Source organism: Mus musculus, chromosome 10 (assembly GCF_000001635.26).
Source record: "Mus musculus strain C57BL/6J chromosome 10, GRCm38.p6 C57BL/6J".
Classification (NCBI taxonomy): domain Eukaryota; kingdom Metazoa; phylum Chordata; class Mammalia; order Rodentia; family Muridae; genus Mus; species Mus musculus.
The window spans coordinates 6912451-6925676 of NC_000076.6; the positions used below are offsets into that span (position 1 = coordinate 6912451).

At 40.1% G+C, this 13226-nt stretch overlaps 2 protein-coding genes across 16 annotated transcripts in view; one reads left to right on the forward strand and one right to left on the reverse strand.

Moving 5' to 3' along the window:
• The window catches only part of Oprm1 (opioid receptor, mu 1), a 279617-nt gene that overhangs the window by 153858 nt on the left and 112533 nt on the right, over window positions 1-13226 (forward strand). The gene's annotated exons all lie outside the window — the stretch shown is intronic.
• Ipcef1 (interaction protein for cytohesin exchange factors 1) overlaps window positions 1-13226 on the reverse strand; it is a 169004-nt gene that overhangs the window by 26672 nt on the left and 129106 nt on the right. For 8 of the 11 annotated variants that reach the window (XM_017313967.2, XM_011243081.1, XM_011243080.2 and 5 more), the window contains one exon: window positions 7264-7636. The exons of 1 other annotated variant lie outside the window; for it this stretch is intronic. In XM_017313967.2, coding sequence (XP_017169456.1) covers window positions 7264-7636 — 373 coding nt within the window. Of the gene's footprint in view, window positions 1-5103; window positions 7637-13226 lie in introns of those variants that run through there. 2 more of the 11 variants (NM_001170802.1, NM_001170801.1) reach the window with 1 other exon arrangement.

Genomic DNA, 13226 nt, shown 5'->3' on the forward strand with positions numbered 1-13226 from the left:
CCTCTGGGGGAAATTCTATCTAAAGCATCACATATGACAACAGCAAATGCCACTAAGCCCGTGAAGCAACAGGACTCTAACTCACTGCTGGTAGGAATGTAAAAAACAACAGTGAGACTGGGAAAGAGCCTTTCATTGTCTACAAAGTTAAATGCAGTCTTTGTATACAACTCAGCAACGACAGACCTTTGTGTTTACCCAAAAGAGCTGGCAATGTGTAATTACACACAGATACACGGGTGTTAACTAAAGTGCTCATTTTAAAGATTTAGAAACAGCTCTGGTGCCACGCATAGTCACACATAGATAATATGTGATCCATACAATGAAATACTGTTCAATAATTGTTTTTTTTTTTAAAGACCTATTGAGTCATGGGAAGACATTTAAAAATCTTGTTTCTATACTAGAGGGGGAAAATAAGGCTACATCTGAAAAGGCTATATCTCTGTGTCTGTAACCATATGACACTGGGAAAAGTAACACCAATGAGATAATGAAATGATTGGCCAGGAATGGTAGCACATCGCTGTAATCCCAGCATTCTGGGAAGCTGAGGCAGGAGAATTGACAGGTGTTTGAGGCCAGACTGGACCACCTAATGAGTTTCACAAAAACTGACGCTGTAATATAAGACACTGTCTCAAAACACTAAAACAACCTCCAAAAGATTACCCATCCTCTGATGTTTGGAGAGGAGAAGGCAGAGAAGGAGCATGGGGCATGTCAAATGCGATGGTGGACCTCTGTGAGTCTAGTGTGGGGATACATCACTGTTACATATCATCAGGTACATAGGAGGTAGAACCTTGCACAGCAAAGACTGCACCCAAGTATCAACTACAGGCTTAAGGTCATAAGGGTGTATTGGTGTTTCTATGGGATGCAGAGCCCCAGTTGATAGATCTACAAGGTGACATATACCTTCATACCTGAGGCTAAGAGAACATTCCAGAAAAGAACACAGAAAGATTGTAAGCAGGAGAGATCCAAGATATCTGCTGTGAGACACTGTTTTTTATATATGAGAGGAAGCTGAACCCATGAATTCTTAACAACATGGTTGCCTAAACAAGACACAAATGACACCACCAGTTGACATGTCAGCATAGATGTCATAAGGCCCTACTCCTAGATGAAGAAAATCACTGCTAAGATAAAATAAAAATCCATTTTTCCCCCCAGGGACTCAGTAGATTGTATATAAATATACATGTGTATATGTATGTACATATACATATATATGTTATATATACATAAATGTGTATATATACAAAATGTAAAAATAACAATAAAAGGAGAAAAGGTCACGAATTTGAGATGGGGTGAAGGGCACACAAAAGGAATGTCTCAATATTTGTTTTCAGTTGTAAGATGTGACCCATGCTCGTGCAAAGGGTTAAATAATAGAGGATTGTAGGAAAGGGGGGAGGGTACAGATAGTGTTCTTTCTGCTCAGGTTCTGTAAGTCTAGCACTGTTTTAAAACCTAAGTCTATAAGTTTGAAGAGTCTGTTTCCACCAGCATCTTATGCAGCTGCCCAAAGCTGGGCAAAACTTGTTCACCAATAGAGAAGACTTCTCACGGTGCTTTAAAACAAAGGAATTCTAGAAAGCACATTCCACAACGATGGAGAGGAAAACTAAGATGGTGGCTACCATGTATGTGTGTGTGTGTGTGTGTGTGTGTGTGTGTGTGATGTAATATGTGTATGATATTTTTTGCCATAACAAATCATCCTTAGGAAAGAAACATTCAAGATCTAAATGTGAAAAGAAACATGAAAAGAACTAGACAGGTGTTACAAGAAAAATGAGAATGAATGAAGACCACTCTAGTCATCCCCAAAGCCATTTGTGTCCACTAGGCCTTACAATGAGCCAGCAAGAAATTCAGCATGATTGACAGCCTGACAATGGTGGAGGTGTAGCAGATGACTTGGGCTCAAAGCCACGTGGATTCAGAAATGACTCCATCATCAAACCCCAGAATGTCCCCTAACTTTCCTTCCAGTGTGCTCTTCTCAACGCTATGCATATAAAACAAAAATATTTTTAAAAGTAAAGAAAAAGAAAGTGGTCAAGACCTTTAATCCCAGCACTTGGGAGGCAGAGGCAGACAGATTTCTGAGTTCGAGGCCAGCCTGCTCTACAAAGTGAGTTCCAGGACAGCAAGGGCTATACAGAGAAACCCTGCCTCGAAAAACAAACAAACAAACAAAACAACAAAAAAAGAATAGTTAATAAACCAGAATCCTGGTCACAGAGCCTTAAGAGGAATTTCCAACATGAGGCACATCTGAGCCTTCTCTTCTCTGAGGAATACATTTGGTCTTCTAATCGGAGAAGGAGTCACAGCCATGAGCAGTGGTGCACCTGGAATAGCTATCCCCAAAGCAGACTTCCTTCAATGCACTGTCTCAATTTGAAATGTGTTTACCCAAAACCTTTCCCCCTTGAAACTCCCTTCTCAATGCAGGCATTCTCCTGTACCTACTCCACACACAGTTTCCTCCGAACACATTGAATCTTCCACCCTTAAGAGTGACCCCTAACTCTATCCGCTTCTACTTCTATCTAGCTGTCACTCATTTTCCTGCTTCTACAATCTAGATTTCACTTGTCACCAGCTTCACCTTCCTTGTTCCAGTGAGTTTCCACTGCTTCCCGCATCTACTTCCTAGTCTCAGCAACTAAGTATAGAACCAAGATGGAATAAAAAAAGGTGATAAAATTCTGACTACCACAAATGACCTAGTTACATGGGATGGATTTGTAGACAGCCTATCAGTTTATTTTACAGTAAATTTAGAAGATCTTTGTCACTTAAGTGGGAGCAATGAAAGACATAGTGAGTCAATCATCCAGCCTGAGATCCAAGCCAGGACAACCAACTGTCACACAGACAAGATGCTCCTATTAGTAAATATTTATCCCCATGTTAAGATCATTTCTCATTATCATACAAACTGGTAGAACTGGGAAGTACTCTACAGACTAAATTTAATCCTAAGTGTGCAATGGCTGAGATGAATGAGGCATAGAATCCCTCCTCTCTCCCTTGTTCCCAATTGTACTTTTACCCTCTTACTTCCTGCCTACCTTTATTCTAGTATAGCCTATGAACTACGACTAAAAGAACTCTTTGGAATCACAGGTCATCGCCTCTATGTCATCACCTCAGTGACAAATGGCCATGAACTATCTGTTGAAACTAATTATGCCTAGTCCACCATTCAACATTGTCCCAGTTTCCCTCTCCCTCCCATTCCCATGCCCTACCCCATGCAGTCTTCCTTAGGTGCGACGGTTTCTACTCTGTGTCCCCACTTTTATAAAGCCTTGGATATCTCCTTTAGTACACACTTTTTTCTTCTTTTTTTACCTTCTTTTCCTTTGTTAACTGTGTCTCATTCCTCCCACTTGCCTCAGTGGATGTGACAATGTTTGGGGGCAGTCACCTTTAGATTTTAGACTTGTGTGTTAGCTTAAAGTATGTGTTAGGACCCTCATCATAATAACAGCAATGCTAAATTTAATTGAAGTCAGCCTTCAATTTAGTTTAGTTTAGTTTTAATCTACTTGTGAATCCTGTATTTCACAACGCTCAGAAACCCACTCTCCAAAGATAGGAGATGAGCACTTAATTAACCCCACCACTTCTTTTGCAGCTATGCTGGGTTGCAAGGCTTGGTGGAGAAGCCCAGAGTTGTGTTAATCTGAAAGCTTCAGTATACAAAGGCAGGAGGAAGCTATTAGCATGCTCTCTCCCTTTCTTCCTCCTTCCTGTAGCTTACACTACAGGGAGAAGTGGGTAGAAGGATATTTAAACTAAGAATCAAATTCTTGCAACCACAATTTTAATTGCACACCAACTGCAAAAAAAAAAAAAAAAAAAAAAAAAAATTTCTTCCATTGTCTAACTAGAAGAAAGGCTATAATACACCCTGTCTGCTTTTCTCAGAACTCGACTATTAACCTTTAAGATTCCTTTCCAGGGTAAAAGCTTCTTTCCCCAGAAAAATGTATCTGGAGACTAGAGTTTAATCTTCTAAAAAAATTAACTCCTTTCATGATGACACTGAAGCTTCAAACTCTGAAGCCTTCAGCACAGTATTTTAGACACTGAAACATCAGAGACTCTTCCTCACATTGAGAAGCTAAGACCATAATTTTTAGCAGTCACACAAAAAAGCTACCTCCTTCTCCAACAGGCAAACATGCATTCACAACACCCGATTTGATTACTCAACAGCAAGTCACAGCAAACACGGGGGAAGTTTGGGCTGCCGTTTCCATGGAGATGACTTGATGTGGTTCAGCTCTTCTGGGAATGAAACCAAATCCCCAACAGCAGGAGAAAATCAGCAGCAAGAATTCTCTAACATATGGCAACTGCTAACAAACCAGTATGGGGAAAATACCTTCATTCTCTTTTCCTCTCTACCAGAAGAAATACCTTCCCAACAAGCTGTTTGAAAAAGCACCTAGATTTTCTTGGTCATTCTCTGTGTAATTCAAAACTGATTACTACGGGGTCTCTTTATTCTTAGATTAAAAGAGCCGCTGTCTCCTAGATTCCTCAGCCCATGAATTCCCAGGGTAGCACTTAGACAGGGACGAGAAATGCATCCTTCCTCCCATAACTCTGCTTATTAATCCTTGAGGGAAACTCAGTCTGCAGGCTTACCTCTTGGGAAAGAATGTAAATGGAATTTTACTATCTCTAGTGCCTTGGAAGACATGATTGTCACAGAGAGGAGAGAGTTATTTCCACATCTTTTTAGAATTATTATTATTGTTGTTCTATTATTATTTTTATTGTACTGTGAGGTTTCTGGGGACACACATGTGCTACAGTATACTTGCAGAGGTCAAAGAACAACTTTTAAAAGTTTATTTTTTTTATTACCTTTAGGATTGTCCAGGTTTAAATTTAGGATGTTAGGCTTGTACATCACAAACTTTACTTACCCACTGAGCCATCCCTTCAACCCCTCTTGTATTTCTCCTTCTAATCAAATGATTACAGTCAGTTCTTACATGGGAAACAATTGCTCCACTTTCCCCATTTTAACGTCTGTGTGTTTCTTTTTTCTTTTCTACATTTATTTTCATTCATTCATTTATTTTTATGAGAGTTTTGTTCAAAGTCTTTGAATCATATTCCACCTCCTCCACCAGAACTCCTCCCAGATGCATGTCCTCATCCCTGCCTTCCTAACTCTGTATCCTTTAAAAACAAACAAACAAAAACCTTCAGTACTAATCTGTGCTGCCCAAATACTCTGTGACGAGTGCAAGACCATATTTTCATCTTGTAAGCACAAAGCTAAAGACCACTTAAAATCTACACTTGAAAATTTCTGTGTCTTTGCCAGAACAACAACAACAAAAACCAATCAATATGTACTGCACACGCTGTATTCAGTGAAAATGGCCCTCTCCAGATGATAGGCACATCCAATGAGAGGCGCGCACAGCACACGCCAGCTCCTCTGCTTTGAACAGCTCATATAGCTTCAGAGAAAGAAGTCTCTTAATTCATGTTTATACCTGGCATTAGGTTTTACCCCTGACCTTAATTGCAAAGGAGTTACTACTAACCTAACCCAAGACTTTGTTTATAGAACACCCCCTTGTGTATCTGTGGCCCATGAGAGACCACTGCTTCCCTTCCTCATAGAACCACCCTCATCCTAGCGCTCTCCCTCAGTGGTGATGCTTCCTGCCTCCTACCTATCCTACCTACTCAGTCACCTCCAGCAGTTGTTTGACCTGCCAATAACTTCATTTTTCAGTGAAGGCTTTCGAATGAAAAGCAGATAGTTGGCTCAGATTGGAGGTATCAATGTAAAATGTTACTTATTAGAAAGCATCCATGGAGAAAGCAGTGACAACTGAGTGACTTTGAGAGTGAATTACTAGCCTGGCTGTTCAAATTCACATGTATTAAAATATAGTGTGCACTCATGTGCATGCGCGTGCACACATACACACACATGCACACACAGTTGCTCTCTGGCACACAGTTGTGATCTCTGGCCTAAATTTTTGTCTTTTAAAAATTAAATTATAGGGTATATCTGAAATATTGATAGGAGTTGCTTCATTATGAATGTGTATATGTGTATACCCCCCCTTTCTCTAACTGCATGTGTGTGTGTGTGTGTGTGTGTGTGTGTGTGTGTGTGTGTGTGTGTGAGAGAGAGTGTCTGTGTGATTGCGCATCTAAGCACATGCATGTGCACCCACAATGCATTTGGGTATAAACAGAGGCCAGAGGAGGACATAGATCTCTTGGGCTGGAGGTACAGGTGACTGTGAGCCACCCAATGTGGGTGCTAGGAATTGAGCTCTGGTCCTCCAAAAGAGCAGCAGTGTTCTAACCACTGAGATACCTCTCTAGACCCCAAACCTAAGAGCTTAAGGACACCCTCCCTGCTTAGGGTGGAGGAGAAAGGGTTGTCATTCGTGTCATTGGGCAACTCCTGTAAGTTAGAACAGGGATTTAGCAAGCCAACCTTCAGCAGTACGCTGAGAACTTACAGTGCAGTCCATTCTTCTCCATTTCCTCACTGACATATCAGATAACCTTGCTTTACACCAGAATGTATGAGGCTCAATTAGAAAGAGACTTGTTGTGAGTGGATAATGATAGAAACATTTGTCCTGAATCAAAGATAAAGGTTATCACAGAAGTTTTAAAGACACGTTATTGATTTCTACATACAACTATTTCCTTTGTCAATAGAAGACTCTTTCCCAAGAATATAAGTTGTTGCAGATGCTGCCGTCCAAAATGCATGTGAAATATCTGCCTTCCATCAACCACAAAGATAACCTTAAGAGAGCACTGATCGGCCCTTTCCAAAAGGAAGATGGCCTCACTAAACCCATATGGCAACATCCAAGGAAAACAATTCCAACCTACAGATCCTGGGGGCTTAATTATAAGACTATGGAACCAAAAATGGGGGGCCCCCAAATTTATGAGGAGGAGTTATCATATGATCACATGCCTGCCTGCCCCATAGTCTAAAACATTTGGTTACCAACACTTACAGCTGGTAATTAGTGGTCTGGTAACAGGAGTTGCCACAGGCTAACTCTACAAAAGGAGCTGGAGGCTAACCTCCATGTGACTAATTATCAAATTCCCATTCAGGAGTTTAAACCTGTTTGTTACAATTTTATATCAGAATTATACAATGCCCCAGCAAATATTCACCATCTAAGAAGAGTAAGCAAATTCCTGGTTTACCTCTGTCTGCCATTCTTGATCCAGCAGCTCTGTCTGGGACTGTTAGATGGTCTTTATTGTTATTCAGTGAAGAAGTGTCATCACTAGACAACAAGTTCAACAAACCACCTTCTGATGTGATGCAGTTGTTTTCTGGGGCCTGGCAATTGCTTGCTTCTGAGAAGGCAAGTGTGTGGACCTGCTCAGCAAATGTGAGGGGAAGCCCCGCATCTTCAGTAGCAGGTGAGCTGTTAACTATGTTGTGCCAGGACTGTCGTTCTTTAGATCCCGAGGAAGAAAACTGGCTGGGTGCCTTTACTGTATTTTCCAGAGAAGAGAAAGAACATGATGTTTCTCTCCGTTTAGGTGAAGAAGAAGATGCCCACTGTGCAGCCTATTTTCCACAAATAAAATCAGAAGGAAGAAGAGGAAAAGAAGAAGAGACATTGTGAATTATCATTCTCTCTGTTCTGATTTTATTCAAATTTTCCCAGAATTGTTTCAAAAAGTGACCAGAAATTTAAAAAAAAAAAAAAAAGTCAGAGAAAAACTGTGTGGCACTCAATTCTGTATGGCAACTACTAAGGGCCATTCTCGAAGAGCCTTTTGTATGATTTTGAGTTTACCATATAAGATCCGAAAAATCTCCATAGCAACATTTTTTTTTTTACTCAAAACCTTAAGCCCCTCCAACAAACTAAAGGCTATGTTAAAACAATTCTTTAGAATGTTTGTGGGTGCATTGATCTTTTGTTGTTGATGATGATCACAATGAAATGAGCAAAAACAACTGAGGGAGGTAATTAAAAAAAAGAATGTAAAGGATTTAGGCATGGCCCAGTTGAAGAATACTTCGAAGCAGGACCAAGACCTTTGAGTAGCATTTACCTGTCCCTTGGTCTGTGTGACCAACTATCCATCCATAACCTTCAAAGCTAAAAATAAAGACAAGTCGCTTGAAATTTCTTTAATTAAAATTTTCAGTGTTATTATTTTGTGACAGGACTAGAGGAGTCACTATGCCACAGCATGTGTTAGACATCAAAAGAGTCTGTTTTCCTGGAAAACCTGGATGAAATGGACAAATTTCTAGGCAGATAACAGGTACCAAAGTTAAATCAGGATCAGATTAATGCTCTAAACAGTCCTATATCCCCTAAAGAAAGAGAGGCAGTCATTAATAGTCTCCCAACCAAAAAAGGCCCAGGACCAGATGGGTTTAGTGCACAGTTCTATCAGACCTTCAAAGAAGACCTAATTCCAACTCTTCTCAAACTATTCCACAAAATAGAAACAGAAGGTACTCTACCCAATTCACTCTATGAAGCCACAATTACTCTGATACCTAAACGACATAAAGACCCAACAAAGAAGGAGAACTTCAGACTAATTTCCCTTATGAATATCGATACAAAAATACTCAATAAAATCCTTGCAAACCGAATCCAAGACCACATGAAAACAATCATCGATCATGACCAAGTAGGCTTCATTCCAGGGATGCAGGGATGGTTTAATATACAGATATCCATCAATGTAATCCACTATATAAGCAAACTCAGTGACAAAAACCACATGATCATTCTCATTAGATGCTGAGAAAGCATTTGACAAAATCCAACACCCATTCATGATAAAAGTCTTGGAAAGATGAGGAATTCAAAGCCCATACTTAAACATAATAAAAGCAATAATACAGCAAACCAGTAGCCAACATCAAACTAAATGAAGAGAAGCTGAAAGCAATCCCACTAAAATCAGGGACTAGACAAGGCTGCCCACTTTCTCCCTACCTATTCAATATAGTACTTGAAGTCTAGCCATAGCAATTCGACAACAAAAGGAGATCAAGGGGATACAAATTGGAAAGGAAGAAGTTAAAATATCACTATTTGCACATGATACGATAGTATATATAAGTGACCCTAAAAATTCCACCAGAAAACTCCTAAACCTGATAAACAGCTTCAGTGAAGTAGCTAGATATAAAATTAACTCAAACAAATTAATGGCCTTTCTGTACACAAAGGATAAACAGGCTGAGAAAGAAATTAGGGAAACAACACCCTTCTCAATAGTCACAAATAATATTAAATACCTTGGTGTGACTCTAACTAAGGAAGTGAAAGATCTGTATGATAAGAACTTCAAGTCTCTGAAGAAAGAAATCAAAGAAGATCTCAGAAGATGGAAAGCTCTCCCATGCTCACTTATTGGCAGGATCAATATAGTGAAAATGTCTATCTTGCTGAAAGCAATCTACAGATTCAATGCAATCCCCATCAAAATTCCAACTCAATTCTTCAACGAATTAGAAAGGGCAATTTGCAAATTTATCTGGAATAACAAAAAACCTAGGATAGCAAAAACTATTCTCAACAATAAAAGAACCTCTGGTGGAATCACCATGCCTGACCTCAAACTGTACTAAGAGTAATTGTGATAAAAACAAAAAACAAAAAACAAACAAACAAAAAAAAACTTACATGGTACTGGTACAGCAACAGATAGACCAATGGAATAGAATTGAAGACCCAGAAATGAACACAAATACCTATGGTCTCTTGACCTTTGACAAGGGAGCTAAAACCATTCAGTGGAAAAAAAGACAGCATTTTCAACAAATGGTACTGGCACAACTGGCGGTTATTATGTAGAAGAATGTGAACTGATCCATTTGTATCTCCTTGTACTAAGGTCAAGTCTAATTGGATCAAGGAGATCCACATAAAACCAGAGACACTGAAACGTATTGAGGAGAAAGTGGGAAAAGCCTCAAAGACATGGGCACAGGGGGAAAATTCCTGAATAGAACAGCAATGGCTTGTGCTGTAAGATCAAGAATTGACAAATGGGACCTCATAAAATCGAAAAGTTTCTGTAAGGCATAAGACACTGTCAATAAGACAAAAAGGTCACCAACAGATTGGAAAAGGATCTTTACCAATCCTAAATCAGATAAGGGACTAATAACTAATATATACAAAGAGCTCAAGAAGGTGGACTCCTGAAAATCAAATAACCCCATTTAAAAATGAGGCACAGAGCTAAAGAAAGAATTCTCAACTGAGGAATAATGAATGACCGAGAAGCACCTAAAAAAATGTTCAACATCCTTAATCATCGGGGAAATGCAAATCAAAACAACCCTGAGATTCCACCTCACACCAGTCAGAATGGCTAAGATCAAAAATTCAGGTGACAGCAGATGCTGGCGAGGATGTGGAGAAAGAGGAACACTCCTCCATTGTTGGTGGGATTGCAAACATGTACAACCACTCTGGAAATCAGTCTGGCAGTTCTTCAGAAATTTGGACACAGTACTACTGGAAGATTCAGCAATACCTCTCCTGGGCATATACCCAGAGTATGTTCCAAGTTGTAATAAGGACACATGCTCAACTATGTTCATAGTAGCCTTATTTATAATAGCCAGAAGCTGGAAAGAACCCAGATGTCCCTCAACAGAGGAATGGATATGGAAAATGTGGTACAATTACACAATGGAGTACTACTCAGCTATTAAAAATATTGAATTTATGAAATTCCTAGGCAAATGGATGGATCTGGAGGGTATCATCCTGAGTGAGGTAACCCAATCACAAACAAACTCACATGTTATATACTCACTGATAAGTGGATAGTAGCTCAGACACTTAGAATATCCAAGATACAATTTGCATAACACATGAAACTCAAGAAGAACAAAGACCAAAGTGTGGAAACTTCACTCCTTCTTAGAACTGGGAACAAAACACCCATGGAAGGAGTTACAGAGCCAAAGTTTGGAGTGCAGATGAAAGGATGGACCATGCAGAGACTGCTGCACCCGGGGATCCATCCCATAGTCAGCCACCTAACACAGACACTATTGCATATGCCAGCAAGATTTTGCTGAAAGGACCCTGATATAGCTGTCTCTTGTGAGGCTATGCCAGTGCCTAAAAAACACAGAAGTGGATGCTCATAGTCAGCTATTGGATGAAACACAGGTCCACCAATGGAGGAGCTAGAGAAAGTACCCAAGGAGCTGAAGGGGTCTGCAACCCTATAGGTGGAACAACAATATGTACTAACCAGTACCCCCAGAGCTTGTGTCTCTAGCTGTATATGTAGCAGAAGATGGCCATCACTGGGAAAAGAGGTCCCTTGATCTGCAAACTTTATATGCCCCAGTACAGGGGAATGTCAGGGCCAAGAAGTGGGAATGGGTGGGTAGGGGATCATGGGAGGGGGATATAGGGGACTTTTGGGATAGCATTTGAAATGTAAATGAAGAAAATACCTAATAAAAAATTAGAAAAAGAAAAAAAATAGTCTGTTTTCTCCTTTCCTTATGTAGACTCCTTGTATTGAAGTTGGACCATGAGGTCATGGCAGCAACCATCCATACCTATAGAGCCATCTTTCCAGCCCCTATCACTCACAACTTTAATATAGTTTTCTGAGTAAGGCAATAGATATTTATAGCCTTGGAATTCATGAGAGAGAAGCCAACATTGCTCCACTGATGGTCATAAGCAGGTGGCTGAGGGATTCTCTGACAGCGGTGTCCCAGCATGCTCTCCAAAGGCAAATGACCACCCTGAAGGACATTTCACTAGTGCACACACAGAGTACTAAGGCCACACCACCAATAAGGACATTCTCTCGAGGCAGACACCATTTATGCTGAGATTTTATGTTAGTTACATTTTGATGTTGCAATAGTTTGAGACTTGAGCAATGGCAGTATTGATATGTACTGTTTCAGGGAAGTTTACATTTTTTAATGTTATCTATACTTAAGGAAAGATCCAGCAACATCTTCTACTTCTAACATTACTCATCAATGAAATCCGAACATCTATACTTATTGTGTTCTGTGTTGTCCTATATGTCCCATGCATAGCATAGGACAGAAGGTAGATTATGGTTCAGCTTCATGTTGTCATCCTATTGGCTAGTCCTGTCAATTAGGCAAGTGGCAAGGTGGCGATCATTATAAAAAAAAAACATTTGGATCCTCTTGAAGACATGTGCAACATGGTAACCATGTCTCAACACACAGCAGCACTATGGATTTTTGGCAATGTGAGCTTTTAACAGGAAGAAGTGCTACTGATTAGTATGTGTCTACTTGGACCCTCAGCAAACATAGGCCACCAAAGGACCAATTGTGCACCATTGTTATAAGTATGTGCATGTGTTGTGCATTGCTTACTGTGTTTCCACCTGCACTCTGAGAAGTCTGAGGACCATGTCAGGAATTAGTGTCAATCTCCCTTCCACTTTATTCATTGAGACAGGATCTCTCAATAGAGCACAGAGCTCACCAAATGGCTTGGCTTCCAAGGCAGGTTGCTGTAGGGATCTTCTGTCTCAACCTTCAAGCTAGAGTTACAGGCAAGCCACCACATCTATCCAACATTTACTCAGGATCTAAGATCTGAACTCTTGTGTTCATATTTTTGAAGCAAACACAATAGCCACAGCCCATCTCTTCTGCCCCAGAAATAAACCTACTCTGAATTAACACGGCATTAAAATGCCTAGTCAGATACAGAATGAAATGGAAATATTTCATCCAGCAAAGTGCCTTCCCTTAAGTCAACTAGACCAAGTAACACCTAAGAGAGCAAAGATTCCCAAGTCCTTGGGAGAGGAATATATAGGATCCACCCTCTCCAAATAAATGCAGGGTTATTTTACCCATTAGATGAATCTACAAAATAATTATTAACAAAAAGACAAATGCTGCTGCAGTCCTCGTAGTTCTTCTATAGTGAACTACGTTGATGAAGCTTGCTTTCCATTTGATCAGGGTCCCTTTGTTAACGGGACTGAGCCTGAGTTCTATAGTGAACTACGTTGATGAAGCTTGCTTTCCATTTGATCAGGGTCCCTTTGTTAAAGGGACTGAGCCTGAGTTCTATAGTGAACTACGTTGATGAAGCTTGCTTTCCATTTGATCAGTTCCTTTGTTAACGGGACTGAGCCTGAGT